Source organism: Aethalodelphis obliquidens, unplaced genomic scaffold (assembly GCF_003676395.1).
Source record: "Aethalodelphis obliquidens isolate GAN/ISIS:26980383/991018 unplaced genomic scaffold, ASM367639v1 scaffold27, whole genome shotgun sequence".
Taxonomy (NCBI): Eukaryota; Metazoa; Chordata; class Mammalia; order Artiodactyla; family Delphinidae; genus Aethalodelphis; species Aethalodelphis obliquidens.
Genome location: NW_020837971.1, coordinates 8,074,697 through 8,093,294, shown reverse-complemented (window position 1 = coordinate 8,093,294; position 18,598 = coordinate 8,074,697). Strand labels below are relative to the sequence as shown.

The 18,598-nt window shown below is 45.2% G+C and overlaps 1 protein-coding gene and 1 long non-coding RNA gene across 2 annotated transcripts in view; one reads left to right on the top strand and one right to left on the bottom strand.

Moving 5' to 3' along the window:
• The window catches only part of CDHR3 (cadherin related family member 3), a 57,625-nt gene that overhangs the window by 16,966 nt on the left and 22,061 nt on the right, over positions 1 to 18,598 (bottom strand). The window contains exons 6-10 of the mRNA XM_027123885.1: positions 14,807 to 14,955; positions 12,698 to 12,887; positions 2,984 to 3,155; positions 1,628 to 1,730; positions 307 to 405 (exon numbers count right to left, since the gene is read on the bottom strand). Of these exons, the coding sequence (XP_026979686.1) occupies positions 307 to 405; positions 1,628 to 1,730; positions 2,984 to 3,155; positions 12,698 to 12,887; positions 14,807 to 14,955 (713 nt within the window). The remainder of the gene's footprint in view (positions 1 to 306; positions 406 to 1,627; positions 1,731 to 2,983; positions 3,156 to 12,697; positions 12,888 to 14,806; positions 14,956 to 18,598) is intronic.
• LOC113629459 (uncharacterized) overlaps positions 1 to 18,598 on the top strand; it is a 45,371-nt gene that overhangs the window by 9,779 nt on the left and 16,994 nt on the right. The gene's annotated exons all lie outside the window — the stretch shown is intronic.

The window sequence follows — 18,598 nt, the reverse complement described above, 5'->3', positions numbered from 1 at the left end:
GGAGACCAAGGGAAAACTTAGGCTGCAAAAAGAGAGGATTAGTTGGAATCAGGCACCCAGACAAAGAGGCAATCAGGGGGTTCAGAGAAATGCAGTTTAATCAACAGTTTTGGATTTCACCTGAAGGGCTCCTCCACAGTGAGGAGAATTTAAAAAGAAGTAAGACATGCAATAACCAGGAATCAGCTGTGAGTCGCTGTGCACAACACCACCAGGGCCTCTGACGGGGAGCCTCCTCCACCCAAGTGCCTCCGGATGAAGGGGTCTATCAAGAGCACTGGAGTCTGTGTCTCGTCGGTTACTTACATGGGCTTAATTCCGACACGGCAAATATGTAGGATGGGCTATCAAAGACAAGAGGAAACTCATTTTCTGGGCTTGTTAGAATATAAATGTAGATATTATCTATAAACGGAAATAGGAAAAATAATTAAATCACAATACAGGCATCCCTCATTCTGTTGCGTTTTACGTATTGCAGTTTGCAGATATTGTGTTTTTTACAGATTGAACATTGTGGCAACCCTGTGTCGAGCAAATCTATCGGCACCATGTTTCCAACAGCGTTTGCTCACTTTGTGTCTCAGGGTCATGTTTTGGTAATTCTCGCAATATTTCAAACGTTTTCCTCATTATTATATTGTTATGGTGATCTGTGATCAGTGATCTTTGATGTTACCATTGCAAAAAGGTTATGACTCGCCGAAGGTTCGGATGATGGTTGGCATTTTTTAGCAATAAAGTGTTTTTTTTTTTTTTCTATCGATTTATGTTTGCGGTACGCGGGCCTCTCACTGTTGTGGGCTCTCCCGTTGCGGAGCACAGGCTCCAGACGCGCAGGCTCAGCAGCCATAGCTCACGGGCCTAGCCGCTCCGTGGCATGTGGGATCTTCCCAGACCCGGGCACGAACCCGTGTCCCCTGCATCGGCAGGCGGACTCTCAACCACTGTGCCACCAGGGAAGCCCAGCAATAAAGTATTTTTAATTAAAGTATGTTCATTATGTTTTTAAGACAATGCTATTGCACACTTAACAGATTACAGTATATAGTGTAAATATAACTTTTATATGCATTTGGAAACCAAAAAAATTCACGTGACTCTCTTTATTGCTTTGTGCCAAGCCAAAGAGTTTGAATGTGAACTTGACAGCTATGGGGAGACACTCAAGGGCTTTCAGCAAGAAGTAATACGGTGGCATTTGCGTTTCCTGAAAATCGCTGTCAGAAATGTGGTGGATGCGTTGGAAAGGGACAAGACTAAAGGTGGGCAGAAAGACTCTTGAAACACTCTTGGTGTTGTAATTCAGCTCTGATAGAGGAGGTTCTGCATTAGAGCAATACTAGTGGGATGGAGGTGCAGTGGAGTTGGGGGGAAGGCAGCAGATCCTTACTAAAATCCTTAGATTTTAGTTGTAGGTGACACAGAAGAAAGGACTTGGAGACTGATTAACTGTTCTTGGTGAAGGACAGGAGGAGGCTGGGCTGATTCCGAAGTACTGGGGCTTTTGGAATTCTCCTTTTGAACATAAATACATCCCCAGCCCAAGCCCAAGCATTGCCCAGCACAGTTTAGTCACTGCTACTCAAGGAAGATGCTTCATGAAATAAACCAAAATGATACTTGCTTTTATAGTAAGGAGGGGCAACATCCTGCACCTGGATTATCACAGTGTATTTATTGCCGGCTGCTAGATTACTTGAATTTTCATAATCTAGATCACCTATCAACTAGATTAAAACAGAGACATCAGATTACACAGAATAAACAATACTTTTAATTGAACTGACATTTTCATGTTCTGTTAGTGGACATGTAAATTGCAAAACCTTTCTGGAAAGCACTTTTTCGCATAGGAGGAGCTTTAAAAAGTTATGTCCATACCTTTGCTCACTGCTAGAGAACTTATTTGAAAGAATTTATCAGGAGAGAGAATCTGTTTAAAGATGTTCATCAAGCACTATTGCCCAGCATAGGCTCAAGATTTCAGGTTAAGTCAAAGAGAAGCATGATACAGAATCCTACATGCAAGGTTATTTCCATCATTTAGAATACTTATGCATATATATATAGACGATACATAAAATCTATGCATAGGGAAGAAGACAAGAAAGAAATATATCAACATGTTAATAGTGGTTATTACTGAATAGTAATGCCTTTCTGTGTTTCCTACATTTTCTACAGTGAACATGTATTAATTTCTCAAACAGAAAAAAAAAAAGTTATTTTTGGTTGACACAGTGAATAAAATTGGTACGACTTTTTGGGGGATGGGAGGTGGAGAAGGGGGTGTTTGAGAGGATGGTTAGTGGGCTGCTTGCTCTTCTTCCTGAGGCTTTATCTCTGATGCAAAGATCTCCCCCATCAAGACCACCCCCCTGTAAGACCTCCACCTTACCCTGCCCTTCTATCTCTCTCCTCCTTTCCCCCCAACCCTCCAGTGGGAACCTTGTTGTTAAATGTCTCACACAGCTCATTGAGACCTGCCTTTTGCTCCCATTCTTTCTCCAATTACATATTTGCCCCAGTGGAGATGCTCCTCTTTTTTGGGTCTCCAGTGGTTCTACATTGCGGAATTCAGCAGGACACACGCATGGCCCTGGCCCTGCTCTCTCTCACCTCACACCTCTATGGCGAGGAATGAGCGCTGAAATAAACAAAAGTGCTTGAGCCCAGAGGGCACTGATATGTGACTGTGGAAGCACGCTAACCAGGCAGGCAGCCTGCAAACTGCGAACTATGCAAGAAAGAATCCAATCCTTAGCACCCCAGGCATAACCATGCATAACAAATAATTCCTGGAACTTGGGTAAAATAAAGAGCAAATGGGGAAAACAGAGTCACTATTAAGTTTGTCAGTTACAGTCGCTTGGAGAGGGAGTTACTTTGGAAATTTCTCTCTATGGGGCAGCAAAAGCACTATGCCTGTTAGACCAACTTCCCCAATGCCCTTTCGATGATGCAATGACCGTTAACTGACCACGATTGTCCCAGAGCCAGCTGGATCCTGTAAAAATCTGCTGCCGCTCCCCACTCCGGATGGCGTGGTGAAGTTGAATTGGTTGTTTGGTGCTTTACTGTCATCATCAAAGCAGAACTTGCTCAGGTCCAGAAGCAACGTCCCCTTGGCTGCTCTCTCAGGCACCATAATGCTGGCGAAAAGACACGATTCAATATTTTCCCCCAACAAATAGTGACTGAACATTCCTTCTAACACAGGCCCCAGGCTAGACACCCCGGCTTTCATTTCAATTGAAAGCAAGTCCATGGTTAAGGCAGTACCTGCCTAACTGGTGTCCCCACTCTGCCCTTGACTCCTTTCAGAGGATTCTTAACACAGCAGCCAGAGGGATCCTGTGAAAATGTCAGATCACGTCGCTCTGCTGCTCCTAAATCGCAAAGGGCTCCTGATTTCATTCAAAGTCGTGACTCTGATCTACAGCATCTTTCATGACGTGCGCCCACCCCTTACTTGTCTGAACTCATCTCCTACTAATTCTTCTTGTTCACTGTCCTTCCACTCTGGCCTCCCTGTGCTCCTGGACACTCCCCAGGCTCTGGCCTCAGGGCCATTGCACTTAACTGCGCACCGCATGGCTTGCTCTTTCCCTATCTTTAGTCTCGAATCAAATGGCACCTTCTCAGGAGGCTCCCTGGCTACCGCAACTAAAATGTCAACGCCCCCAGCCCATTGCTCCCGCTCCCCTTCCCCCCTGTAGGTTTAATGCTTGGTGCTTACCATTTTCCAATATACAATACAGTTTACTTACATATCCTGTTTATCGCCTGTTTGCCCCCAAGAATGTAAGCTCCACAAGACTGGGGATCTCTATCTGCTTTGTTCTTGGCACACTCAACAAATATTTGTTGAATGAATGGTAGCTTATGGGACTAGCACAGGAGTGAAGAAGAATATAAGAGAAATAGAAATTCTGCCCCTGCCTGCAGGAATTGATAATCTGGTTGGGGGGTATTGCTGTACCCCTGCACCCTCCCTCCCCTGCTTAGAGGACTGGAAATTCCTCCACTTGTGTTCTCATGGCTTCAAAGTCATAGAAGGGCCTCCTGACACCTTAGCATCATTCATTCAATAGAGGCTTATTAAAGGTTGAATTCTGGGTCCCAATCTCAGTTCACTCCAGCAGGGAGGCAAATAGTATGCAAATGAGTAAAGCTGCCCCCAAACTCAGAGCCATCTGGTCAAGCCCAGCTTGGAGTGGGAGACTCTGAGGAAGCATGGTAACATCTCCAGACCCATTAAGGGACTTCACAGGTCTCCAGGTTTCAGGTTTTCCATCTATAAGATGGGCATGTTGATTAGCTTTTGCTACATAACAAACCAGCCCAAAACCTAGTGGCTTAAAACAACAGGCATTTATTCTTTCTTACAACACTAAGGGTTATCCATTCGCTCTTTTGGTTCTAGTCCAGCTTGGCTGGTCTCTCCAGTCACTGGCAGCTCGGTGGGGGCTGGATGCTCCAGGATGGCCTCACTCACAGGTATGGTGGGAAGGTGGGTGGTTTCTGCTTCATATTGCCTCTCATCCTCCAGGAGGCTAGTCTGTGCTCTTTGCATGGAGATCTTAGGCTTCCAAAAGTAGCAAGAGAGGGCAAGTCCCACTGCATACACACCTTTCAATCCTTTGCTGCACCATGTTTGTGAATGTTCCGATGGCCAAAGCAATTCACCTGGTCAAGTCCAGATTCAAGGAGTAGAAAGAGATACCCATCTCTTGATGGGAGGAATGGCAAAATCACACTGCAAAGGGGCTCATGTACAGGCAAAGAGGAATTTGTGTGGCTAGTATTTTCTTTCTCTTTTTCTCTCTCTCTCCTTCCTCCCTTCCTCCCTTTCTCCCTTTCTCTCTTTCTTTCTTTCTTTCTTTGCCCACCACAATCATGTTTTGCCTTGGGCAGGATTTCTTACAAAAATATATTGGGGATGCCAGGAGAATGTGCCTGGAAGACCTACAGCTGCAGGAATAGAATGACCACAGACCCCAGCTGCTGGGCTATGAAATCCATCACTGTATTTGCAGTGAGGTCGTGTACCAACGACAGAGGAGGGCAGAGATACTAAGGCAGACTCATTCCTGTCCTGTGACAGCTGACTTTGGCTCCAGGATTCCCCAATGCCCTAGCCAAGTTCATGGACTGCAGAACAGACTAGAACATTCCCACCCATGCACCCTCCCTCCTTCCTTTACTCAGGTCAGACTTGCATCACGGTCTGATGACCCTCGCAGCCTAGCCTAGCTCTCTCCCCATCTTCTCCCACAGGCATTTCCACTAATAAAAGCCTCGCACATTTAATCCTGTCTTGGCATCTTGTTCTCAGAGCATCAACACGTGTCTCTAATCCTCTGTACTATCACATCTCTCTGAAACAGAATTATGCTGCTTTCTACATTCCACATCAGCTCTTCATGGCAGCTAAAATGGGCTTAGCAAACATGGAGCCAAGTCTGACGGCAAGGTTGTTTTTGTGCTGCTGAGGATAACTGGGTTTGTTCTGGGAAAGCGGTCCTTCTCACAGGTGTAACTGAATCTCCATGATGTCTCTGTGTCTCAGGAGGACTGGAGTCCGAGCATTTCCATTCTTGTCTTGATGGCACGATGTCATGGTTTTACTCATAAATACTTAGAATAGATACTATTTGTTAAATACCAACTATATGTGGTATCCTACCAAACACTTTAAAAACTCTATCTCTAATCCCCTCATCGCCTAGAGGTTTGTGTTCTTGTCCCCATTTTACAGATGAAGAAAGATTCAGGGTGGTTTCAAGACCTGTCGCAGAAAGCTGATGTATCCAGGCACCATCCCCTTGTCAGTGTTAAGAGTCACAGTAAATTTTACTTTCGGTTCTATCAATGACTCTCCAGGCCAACAGAGGGTTCAGTGATCTGAGCCTTGATTACAAGTCTGCAGAAGCCGGAAGGTTGCATCACCCAAAGACTCTAGGGTCCTGAAGCCAGACATTTCACGCCCTCCAAAAGAGCCTTCACACTTGGCCCTTTAGGGCCACCTGGCATGTTCTTTTCATTTTCCCCTGCCACTTGGTATTTTTCCCCTAAACGCATGACTTGGAAAATGACTCCCCCCCCATTCATCACTCCCTGCCTCAAAGGCGGGCTGCTTTCACTCCCAGCCATCTGACCACGGTTCCCCCCCCACTTGGAGGTGACAGGCACAGCCGACATCCTCTGCCTTTGGCTCACAAACAGCTTGCGAAGCGCTTTCAGCCAAGCGCCTGACGATTTACAACCATAGCGGCTCTGTCACGGGGCCTTTGATGCCTCCATCAGGGCCTTGGGCTCATTCATCACCAGTCTGGGAAAGCCGCAGGGGCTGTTTCTGTCTCTCGGCCTCCTGAGAGCCTGCATGGACCCACGGGGATGGCAGGGGACCTGGCACAAAGCCACCTGCCTCGTGGGATCCACTGGGTGCTTGACGCCCTCCCAGCCTATTCTACCTGCTCCCCCAGACTCTGCCGCAGGCACTGTGCCAAGAGCCCTGAAGAAAGAGTAAATATTCAGGGACAGGGCTGCCAGAGCCCATGGCAGCGCCAGTGCTGTCGTTTGGCTTGCTTTTGACCTGCCCGGGTGCTTCCACTGTGGTGTGGTGGGAATGGACGAGATGCTAGGCGGGGGAGAGTGGTGGGTGATGCAGGGTCAGGGTTTCCCAGCCCCTCCCTGGAGTATGCAAACGAAGCTGGGGTTTGGGAATAAAACCTTTCACTTCCTGGACTGCTGAGGGAGGAGCCCTTTTGTTGCCCCTCCTCATATCTTGGCTTTTACAGGACAACTGCAAGTTCCTCCCACTGGAAAAGCCCAGAGCTCTCCTGGAACATTGTTTAGAGTTACCTTTAGTAATAAATACAATTAGTTCAGTTACTGGCTGGCATTGACCTTCAAGGCTAATTTGGAGAGAAGATTATCAAAATGTGATTTTACTAGCTAATACGGAATGCAGTTTGTAAACTGTCATCTCACACATCAGGGGACTCTGGACCACAGGAAGCCACAGTACACACTTAGCAGAAATGCACTGAGGGGAGAAAATTGACCAGGAAGATTGGAGATAGCACAGTCCTCTCCAATCATTGATACCCAGAGTTCTTACGCTTCAACTATCTTCCCCCACCTCTTAGGGCAGGAGAACAAAGCGGAAAGCAGGAGGGTCTAGAAGAGCAGGACATGAGGAGAAGAATTTCCCAAGATGCACTGGAGCCACCCAAAGGCACTAGCATAGCTTTAGATTTTCAAAGAAAGTGGAAGAGTGACTCTGTGGATCACCTCTGCTCCATCACAGGGACCAGACTTCTCTTAACAGTGGTGGGTTTGATTTATGCAGAAAATGGTGTGGAAGTCACGGTCCTAACTGTCCATGACAACTGTTCTCACCCATCAAACAGACTCTGTTCTTGGGGTTGGGATAGGAACCTATCACATGGTCAAGGCCATTATTGCTTTGATAGGGGCCTCAGTAAGAAGCAGATGGCAAATTAAGATAATTCCGGGAGGGTTTAGTAAAGGGACTGTTACAACGTGTACACACAGTACATGGGAACTTCAAAGGATGGTCTAGGTCTAGGAAGAGTGGGCCTCCCTTTCCACTGCTAGGCCTCAAGGAGCCAGAGGAGGGAGCAGTTCCTGAAACGGGAACCAGGGACAGAGGGTGCTGTGCGCAGAGGGCGGCCTAATAGGAGCTGAGACCTTCAGGAGGTGGAGGGGCTCATGCCGCTGACAGGGAGGGAGCCAGGGGATAAATACCCTGACTTCTCTCTCCCCCTCATTCCAGGGCTTCCCGTGGGCCAATGGGAAGGTGCAGGGCAAGGGAGCAGTTGATATCCATAGAGGTCAGCCTCCTGGGGCACAGAGCAGGGTGGGGGAGGCTGGGAGCTAGATCTGAAGAGGCAAGTAGGGTATGTCCAGAACAGGGTTTAGCTGTTTTGATGCCAGGCTCGGGACCACTTGATTCTTAGCACTATGCTGGGCATGCCACTGGGGAAAACGGGGGGACATTGAAGAGCATAATAAAGGAGTTTGTATCTCTTTTTTTTTTTTTTTTTTTTGCGGTACGCGGGCCTCTCACTCTCGTGGCCTCTCCCGTCGCGGAGCACAGGCTCCGGACGCGCAGGCTCAGCGGCCATGGCTCACGGGCCCAGCCGCTCCGCGGCATGTGGGATCTTCCCGGACCGGGGCATGAACCCGTGTCCCCTGCATCGGCAGGCAGACTCTCAATGACTGCGCCACCAGGGAAGCCCCAGGAGTTTGTATTTGTACTGCTTATCCTAGATAATCTTTGTCTAGGGTCCTTTGTCCTTTGCATGGCCACACTATGTATCGGGTCTATGTCCAGAGTTACCTAGAGCTTAAAAAATGAACTTGCAAAACCAAAGATCATCTCAGAGGGAGACTCTTTCCCTAGGGAGATCTGAAAGTGAGACCAGCTCTGGTGTTCAGCTTTGCTCCAGACACAGGACATTCTCTCAGCAAGGGTCACTGTAGAGATGCCCTCCCCACCCCCAGGAGGAACCACCTTCACACTCCCAAGATACTGGAGACTAGTTATTAAGAAACCACAGAGATGAAGCTAACTTGGGGAATTATTCATCTTGTGGCATTGAGACAAAATAGTTAGTGGAAAGACAGTACTGTTTACCAAAAGTCATATTAACCCAGAATCACAAGGGACTTCATTGATTTATTTTTTTTAATTTTTAAATTAAATTAAATTTATTTTTTTATACAGCAGGTTCTTATTAGTCATCAATTTTATACACATCAGTGTATACATGTCAATCCCAATCGCCCAACTCATCACACCACCACCACCACCACCCAGCCACTTTCCCCCCTTGGTGTCCATTCCATTGTTCTCTACATGTGTGTCTCAATTTCTGCCCTGCAAACTGGTTCATCTGTACCATTTTTCTAGGTTCCACATATATGCATTAATATATGATATTTGTTTTTCTCTTTCTGACTACTTCACTCTGTATAACAGACTCGAGATCCATCCACGTCTCAACAAATGACCCAATTTCATTCCTTTTTATGGCTGAGGAATATTCCATTGTATATATGTACCACATCTTCTTTATCCATTCGTCTGTCGATGGGCATTTAGGTTGCTACCATAACCTGGTTATTGTAAATAGTGCTGCAATGAACTTTGGGGTGCATGTGTCTCTTTGAATTATGGTTTTCTCTGGGTATATACCCAGTAGTGGGATTGCTGGATCATATGGTAATTCTATTTTTAGTTTTCTAAGGCACCTCCATACTGTTCTCCATAGTGGCTGTATCAATTTACGTTCCCACCAACAGTGCAAGAGGGTTCCCTTTTCTCCACACCCTCTCCAGCATTTGTTGTTTGTAGATTTTCTGATGATGCCCATTCTAACTGGTGCGAGGTGATACCTCATTGTAGTTTTGATTTGCATTTCTCTAATGATTAGTGATGTTGAGCAGCTTTTCATGTGCTTCTTGGCCATCTGTATGTCTTCTTTGGAGAAATGTCTATTTAGGCCTTCTGCCCATTTTTGGATTGGGTTGTTTGTTTATTTAATATTGAGCTGCATGAGCTATTTATATATTTTGGAGATTAATCCTTTGTCCGTTGATTCATTTGCAAATATTTTCTCCCATTCTGAGGGTTGTCTTTATGTCTTGTTTATAGTTTCCATGCTGTGCAAAAGCTTTTAAATTTCATTAGGTCCCATTTGTTTATTTTTGTTTTTATTTCCATTACTCTAGGAGGTGGATCCAAAAAGATCTTGCTGTGATTTATGTCAAAGAGTGTTCTTCCTATGTTTTCCTCTAAGAGTTTTATAGTGTCCGGTCTTAAATTTAGATTTCTAATCCATTTTGAGTTTATATTTTTGTGTGTGGTGTTAGGGAGTGTTCTAATTTCATTCTTTTACATGTAGCTGTCCAGTTTTCCCAGCACCACTTATTGAAGACACTGTCTTTTCTCCATTGTATACCCTTGCCTCCTTTGTCATAGATTAGTTGACCATAGGTGCATGGGTTTATCTCTGGGCTTTCTATCTTGTTCCATGGATCTGTGTTTCTGTTTTTGTGCTAGTACCATATTGTCTTGATTACTGTAGCTTTGTAGTATAGTCTGAAGTCAGGGAGTCTGATTCCTCCAGCTCCATTTTTTTCTCTCAAGACTGCTTTGGCTATTCGGGGTCTGTGTGTCTCCATACAAATTTTAAGATTTTTTGTTCTAGTTCCATAAAAAATGCCATTGGTAATTTGATAGGGATTGCATTGAATCTGTAGATTGCTTTGGGTAGTATAGTCATTTTCACAATATTGATTCTTCCAATCCAAGAACATGGTATATCTCTCCATCTGTTGGTACCATCTTTAATTTCTTTCATCAGTGTCTTATAGTTTTCTGCATACAGGTCTTTTGTCTCCCTAGGTAGGTTTATTCCTAGGTATTTTATTCTTTTTGTTGCAGTGGTAAATTGGAGTGTTTCCTTAATTTCTCTTTCAGATTTTTCATTATTAGTGTATAGGAATGCAAGAGATTTCTGTGCATTAATTTTGTATTCTGCAACTTTACTGAATTCATTGATTAGCTCTAGCAGTTTTCTGGTGGCATGTTTAGGATTCTCTATGTATAGTATCATGTCATCTGCAAACAGTGACTGTTTTACTTCTTCTTTTCCAATTTGGATTCCTTTTATTTCTTTTTCTTCTCTGATTGCCATGGCTAGGACTTCTAAAACTAGGCTGAATAATAGTGGTGAGAGTGGACATCCTTGTCTTTTTCCTGATCTTAGAGCAAATGCTTTCAGTTTTTCACCATTGAGAATGATGTTGGCTGTGGGTTTGTCGTATATGGCCTTTATTATGTTGAGGTAGTTTCCCTCAATGCCCACTTTCTGGAGAGTTTTTATCATAAATGGGTGTTGAATTTTGTCAGAAGCTTCTTCTGCATCTATTGAGATGATCATATGGTTTTCATTCTTCAATTTGTTAATTTGGTTTATCACATTGATTGATTTACGTATATTGAAGAATCCTTGCATCCCTGGGATAAATCCCACTTGATCATGGTGTATGATCCTTTTAATGTGCTGTTGGATTCTGTTTGCTAGTATTTTGTTGAGGATTTTTGCATCTATATTCATCAGTGATACTGGTCTGTAATTTTCTTTTTTTGTAGTATCTTTGTCTGTTTTTGGTATCACGGTGATGGTGGCCTCATAGAATGAGTTTGGGAGTGTTCCTTCCTCTGCAATTTTTTGGAAGATTTTGAGAAGGATGGGTGTTAGTGCTTCTCTAAATGTTTGATAGAATTCACCTGTGAAGCCATCTGGTCCTGGACTTTTGTTTGCTGGAAGATTTTTAATCACAGTTTCAATTTCATTACTTGTGGTTGGTTTGTTCATATTTTCTATTTCTTCCTTGTTCAGTCTTGGAAGGTTATACCTTTCTAGGAATTTGTCCATTTCCTCCAGGTTGTCCATTTTTTTGGCATAGAGTTGCTTGTAGTAGTCTCTCAGGATGCTTTATATTTCTGTGGTGTCTGTTGTAACTTCTCCTTTTTCATATCTAATTTTATTGATTTGAGTCCTCTCCCTCTTTTTCTTGATGAGTCTGGCTAATAGTTTATTAATTTTGTTTATCTTCTCAAAGAACCAGCTTTTAGTTTTATTGATCTTTGTTTTTATTTCATTTATTTCTGCTCTGCTCTTTATGATTTCTTTCCTTCTGCTAACTTTGGGTTTTGTTTGTTCTTCTTTCTCTAGTTCCTTTAGGTGTAAGGTTAGATTGTTTACTTGAGATTTTTCTTGTTTCTTGAGGAAGGCTTGTATAGCTATAAACTTCCCCCTTAGAACTGCTTTTGCTGCATCCCATAGGTTTTGGATCGTCGTGTTTTCATTGTCATTTGTCTCTAGGTATTTTTTGATTTCCTCTTTGATTTCTTCAGTGATCTCTTGGTTATTTAGTAACATATTGTTTAGCCTCCGTGTGTTTGTGTTTTTTACATGTTTTTCCCTGTAATTCATTTCTAATCTCATAGCGTTGTGGTCAGAAAAGATACTTGATATGATTTCAGTTTTCTTAAATTTACTGTGGCTTGCTTTGTGACCCAAGATGTGATCTATCCTGGAGAATGTTCAGTGCGTAATTGAGAAGAATGTGTAATCTTCTGTTTTGGGATGGAATGTCCTATAAGTATCAATTAAATCTATCTGGTCTATTTTGTAATTTAAAGCTTCTGTTCCTTATTTATTTTCATTTTGGATGATCTGTTCATTGGTGTAAGTGAGGTGTTAAAGTCCCCCACTATTATTGTATTACTGTTGATTTCCTCTTTTATAGCTGTTAGCAGTTGCCTTATGTATTGAGGTGCTCCTATGTTGGGTGCATATATATTTATAATTGTTATATCTTCTTCTTGGAAGAGAGCAAAATAAAAATATTTTTTAACAGAGTAAGAAAGTGGAGAAGGGAGATTACAAAGAGGAAAGAAAATGGAAGAGAGGGAAGAAAAAGGATGAGGAAGGAAAATCTCTCACCTAAAGGGACAGTTCAAATCTACTTATATTATTGAGCTGTGTCGCAGGTGCCCACAATCCTTCAGTCCCTGCCAGACTATACCAGAAAAACCAAGCACCCCCAAAGAGGTGACATGCCCACATGTGTCTCAGAAGGCAAATACCTGAAGGTGAACTTGGTACATGTCGAGGGGTTGTCATTAATGTCTTCCACAATGAAGGTTATCTGCTTGCGATTCTCCTGACCCCCAGAGGGTCTATCCTTCACCAGAACCTCCAGAGATATGGCGGGATTTTGTCTTAATTCACCTGCATCTCGGTCTATCCTGCGCGCCACTTGGATGGTCCCAGTCACTGTTAGAAAGCAAAGGTCAGAATATGGCTCTTTGGAGAGAAATGAAGAGTCAAAGGTAGGTGGAGACTTGGAGTACATTTGAAAAGAACATTCTGATGTGAGGACTGGCTTACAAAGAGAATATTCTTTATACAAGTACATTAAAAAAAAAAACCTCATGTAAGTTCCTGTCTTGGACATTGACTGGGGTGTCTGGCCTGATCCTTCTAGAATTTTGCACCTCATCCCTCAGGGTTAGGCCCCCTGGCAGCTGTCCTTGCCTGTCATTGGACTGATAGACAGCTGACTCCAACCCCTGAGTTCTCTTTCTGGAGAATTTGTAACTGGGAGACACAAGTCAGGTTCCTAGTGGAGCTACAGATAAGATGCCAGAACTCTAGCTGCTGAGGTCACTGGAGCAGCACTGCTTCCCATCCTTCCTGTGCCCTGACTGTTTACTCTTTCTCATGAGATATGCAGTATCCTGGTGATAGGTGTCCCCTACTTTTTTTTTCTCTTGCTTGGTTTGGCTGGCCTTAGTTTCTGTTACTTGCAACCAAAGAGTCTTAATGAATATACTACAAAAAAACCCACTGTATTTGTTAAAAGCTCAATTTGCAATACTCGAATGAACAGAATTCTAAACCACAGTTGTCCATCCTGCCATGATCACTGGAGTGAGGTCCTCAATGACAGACAGCACCGCCTTTGCCCGCCTCTCCTGGGCACAGGTAAACTTTGCCCTAAAGCCTATGGGACGAGTAACACATTGTCTTTTTGGGATTGTCCAGTGCTGGCCTCCACAAAATCATTATGTAAAGTTAAGTCCTTTTGGGTGATGTGACAGGGATTTATGAGGTGTATAGTCTAGGAGTAGGGAAGAGCGCAGCCTTTGGAGTCGGGCAGCTTTGATTTGTATCGCTGCTTCACAGCCTACAAGCTGTGAGACCTTGGATGAGTCACTTAACCTGTCCGAGTTTCTCTCCAAGCCTCAGTTTCCTCATCTGTAAAATGTGGATTATGGTAGTTCATTGGGTTGTTCTGCTGGGTACTTAAGATAGAATGCATGTGGATCACGCAGCATCCTGCCTGGTATGGACTAAAAGATGGTCATTAAGAGGGAGAAACTCTCCTTCTCTGCACCAAGATACTTAGATGGGAAAATCTCCCAGGAATCCAGCAGATGGATGTATCAATAGATTGACGCAATCCAATATGGTAACCACTAGCCACACGTGGCTCTTTAGCTCTTGAAATGTGGCTAGGCCAAATTGAGATGCAGTAAGTATAACACACAACGGATTTCAAAGAATTAATATCTCATGAGTAACTTTAAAATCTTGATTACAAGTTAAAGTGATAATATTTTGGATATATTGGGCTAAATAAAATGCCTTGTTAAGATTAATTTCACCTGTTTCTACTTTTTGTGGCCACTTTAAAATTACATGTGTGGCTTCCACTGTATTTCTTCTGGACAGTGCTGGTCTGAATCCTCTGTTCAGGAGACTTCAAGGTACCCTCAGGATAGTGAACTCATCCATCCTTAGATGGCCACCTGCCTCAAAGGTGGAGTGGTGATACAGCTGTCGACACAGGGCCCTGTTCAATGTCCCCAAACCTTATGCCAGCTGCTTTTAATGCACCTATTACAGGAAATTCCCTGGTGGTCCAGTGGTTAGGAGTCCATGCTTTCACTGCCGGGGCCTGGGTTCAATCCCTGGTCAGGGAACTAAGATCTCCAAAGCCATGAGGTGCAGCCAAAAGAAAAAATACACCTGTTACCCCGATAACTTACGATAGTCTAGACGGAAAGGCATGCCCCAGACCAGAAGACAGAGAAAATATTTGTAAAACAATCCAAATGGCTGAATTAAAGGATGCACATAAGGATGTGTGTGTGTGTGTGTGTGTGTGTGTGTGTGTGTGTGTGACTTACACTGATTGATCATGAAATAGCTGTTGACAGTAGTGATGCTGTAGAAGAGGAAGCTGGTAAAACCTTTATCATCAGGGTCCTCAGCTGTGATATTGGCCACAATTGCTCCTGGACCCAGCTCCTCGGGAATCATGTACACGTGCGTTGGGCTGGAACAGAAATACAGCAGACACAGCTCATTTCAGGGGCACAGGAGGGTGGAGTCTGGGAGGTGGGTATTTTAGTTCGTGCTAAATATAGCGCGGAGCTGTTGGAGTTGCATCAATGTGTTGGGGAGGGAGAGCTCAGCAGCTGAAAGGAGGGGTGACTGGCTTTTGTGTTGCCACAGATCACATCCCTGTGGATGCAAAGAAGTTGCCATGCTGCGATGGCAACGATTTATACCAGCCACGGTCCCTGACTCCACGCAGGCCTGATGCCATTTCAGGTCAGCCTTGGCATTAACATCTTTTAAAATAAGGATAGTCGGCCTGTCCAGCTGTCTTCTCTTCTCCCAGTTTGTGTGCAGAATTTTCCTGAATTCTTTTAAAAATCCCTCTGGACACAATATCCAAAACTATAACTTCCTGATGCCCACACCATGGCTGCCCCCAGAAGCTGATTACATTGTGAACCTTCTCTATCCCAGGGCCTCTGCTCACTTTTTATTTCTTCCCCCCCCCCTTATTTTTTTGTTCTGAGGAGGCAGAATTTACACACAGAACGTGTATGCCTTTCCAAGTTGCGTTAACCGTGAGGTCAGCTCTCTGAAGGGAGAAATGAGCCCCACTGGCAGAAGCTAAGGTCAGCGTGCTGCCCTCCAAGGATGACTTCTTACAAAGTAAGCCCAAACTGCTAACTTACGCACCTTCCTCAGACCTCTGCTGCCTTGGAAAAGGCCCGAAACCAGACAGATATGTTTGAGGTTTTAACTGCACAACCTGCGTAAATTGAATAATTTTGAATGTACCAAAGGAAGCTTATTGTTTAAAATAACTCTGCAGGAAGTCCTTTTGTGGAGGGAAAATCACTTCAGTGGGACAAATAGTCATCTTTAATTTACCAGTTTCCTAAATTTGGGTTTTCCCATGTGGGATTGTCTTTAAGAGGGGAATGAATACTCTACCTCGGATCTAAAGGATTGCGTTCATTTCATGAGCTCAGAAGGTCTCTGCGGTTCTGTCCCATCATCTGTAGGGCCAGAGGGAGGAGAAAGGGGCGGGGACCTCCGGGGGAGTCAGAGGCAGGCTGAGAACAGCTGGAACCAGGGCCTGCCCAGCCAGGCTGCTCTCGGGATCCTGGGCCGGCCCCCACCCCTGGGGCGACCTCCTGTAGGCTCGCTCCATTGATGGGGGACAGTAATCTTGTTCAGGCCAAGAAGCCACCTCAGTGCTCTGGACCTCTCACTACCAGGGGTCCCACAGAAGCTGCCGTTTGTCCATTTACTTACCTGGCACACACCGTTGTCAGGGAATCCGTGCCGCCCACCAGTGGGTCCAGGGATGGACAAAGTGGGAGGCAGCCGAGGAGGCGGGGTGGCAGGAACCAAAAGCAGAGCCAGAGGAGAGAGGGGGACAGCCCTGGCTCCCCAGGCTGGACTAAGCCCTTATTCCACTGTGTGAGAGACCCTTTTTCTCACGTATTGGATTTTTTCCTTTGGCTGCATTGAGGGGCTTCCGTTAATTTCCAACAGAGACACTAAGACACTGTGCGACCTTCACAGCCTCGCCTTTGCTACCCCAGGGGTTGTCCCCGCATTCCTAACTGCCTTCCTGAGCATGCTGGGTCCTCCGGCCACTCCAGACCACTGAATCAGGAGCCAGAGTTTCACCAGATGTGCGGGGTCGGGGGCGGGGTAGCACTTTAAAGTTTGAGAAGGACTATTATGAGGAGTCACCAGAGGTGACAGCCAGAGGCTCCCAGCCTCTCATAGGACAGACAGAGGACACCTTGGGAGAGAAATTCCCTCCCTCCCACCCTCCTTCTTCCCTTCGAAGACAGTGGTTCTCAGCTGCAGATGATTATGTTGTTTGTCACAACTAGAGGAGCAGGCTGCTATCGGCGTGTAGTGAGTCGAGGCCAGGGATGCTGCTAAACAGCCTATGATGCCCAGGACAGCCCCACCGTAGGAAGTATCCCGCTGCAAACGTCAGGAGTGCAGCTGTTTAGGACCCTCATCTGCGGGCTCCTCCAGTCCACACTGGGCGCTCCGGGAAATCAGGTCCTCGTGAAGAGGACTGATCAGGCTGTTGGTGAAGACACAACTCCCCGGCTACAACATCCTGTCCTTGGCTGACTTGATATTGAGCCTGGCAGAAGATAAAATCTGTGGTTTATTTGGTTTGGGGATCCAAGACCCAAGTATGTATAAAATATCACTTAACTTAGAAGTGTTATCCTCAAACCACAGTAGAAATCTGTTCAAATGCGGTGAAGCCAGGACCCCTGCAGCCCCCCCGACAGGGGAAAGCTCTGATATCACTAATTCCCACACTCTTCTCCCCTTGACACTGGCTCACCAGAGCCTGGACCCAGGGCCACACTCCGGGGAAAGGGTGTGAATCCAGGATGACCTGGGATGGCTTCTGTAAGTCCATAAAGTGTGTCTACACTGCCTCGCGCCAGGTTGAAAAGGACTGTGAATGAATGCAAAAGAAATGGGCAGAAGGGGAGAAAGACCCACCTGCCTGACTCTAAAACAAAGTTCTTTGCAAGAATAGTGAGCACTGTTTGCGAGGTAGAGGGTGAATGTAAGTCGGGTACTCTTATAATAAACTGCCCGACTTTCATAATGGCAGCATCCTGGAGTGCACATCACGAGAACATGAAACGTTCAGCATTTGTCACCACCCGGGAGAAAAATGGTGAGGCATTTTCAACAGCAGAAATAGTACTTGCTTTGGTTGTATTTCATTGCAGGACCTTAACAAATAGTAGAGATAGAAGAGTTGTTTCCACATTTTGCATTTCTAACTTCACACTCAAACTCAGTCTACTTGAGTCCATTTGAGGATTTAATTTTGTTCATCCTGAATTAAATAACTTATGGTTAGTCCTAGCACTGATTTGGGAGAAAAGAAGGATGATGGTTCAAGGGAACCAGGAAACCCTCAAAGTTAGTACCTAGTTTGAAACTGAGCAAACTTGTTGAAAGTGAGGATGGCTGAGGGACTAGCTTGGCTCTAATTGAGCAGCCCTGGCAAAGTAGGGCAGCCATCCTGCCCCAAATCCTGCCTCACATCCTTCTAGATCACAGGCTTTCCCAGACCCATCCTTACCAACATCCAGGGAACACTGTTTGAAATTAAGTCGACTGTTTTTTTTAAAAATGGTTAGACAGTCACAGAGGTCATGCTTCCTTGTCTGGGATGGAGGTTCATCTCTCAAACCAAAAATGAGAACCAGAGTTCCAGAGCAATCTCTGGGGGACCCCAATAAACAGCCAGGGTCATGTTCCCTTTCTGCTGAGGCCAATTGCTTTATTTTGGAAGATGTAGTCCAAACCAGATGGCCTACACGTTCTGCCCCTTGGGCGAACTGATTATTTTCCCCTTTGCAGGCCCATTAGTCTGCTTTCCCACCTCACAGACTGGGGGTGTGGAGAGGGCATCGCAGAACGTGTCAGCTCTAGCCCCACCGCCATCGCCTTCCTCTGGGGGATCGCTGATGAATCCGCATTGCTGTGTTGGCCAATACTTGAGTCCGAATCCAGGCTGGGATGTCACAATTATTTATAAACTGCCTGTACTGTGTTCCTGGAAGAGCCCGTCAGCAGAAATGCACTGCACCGTCCTGCTGAGCTTAACCTGGCAA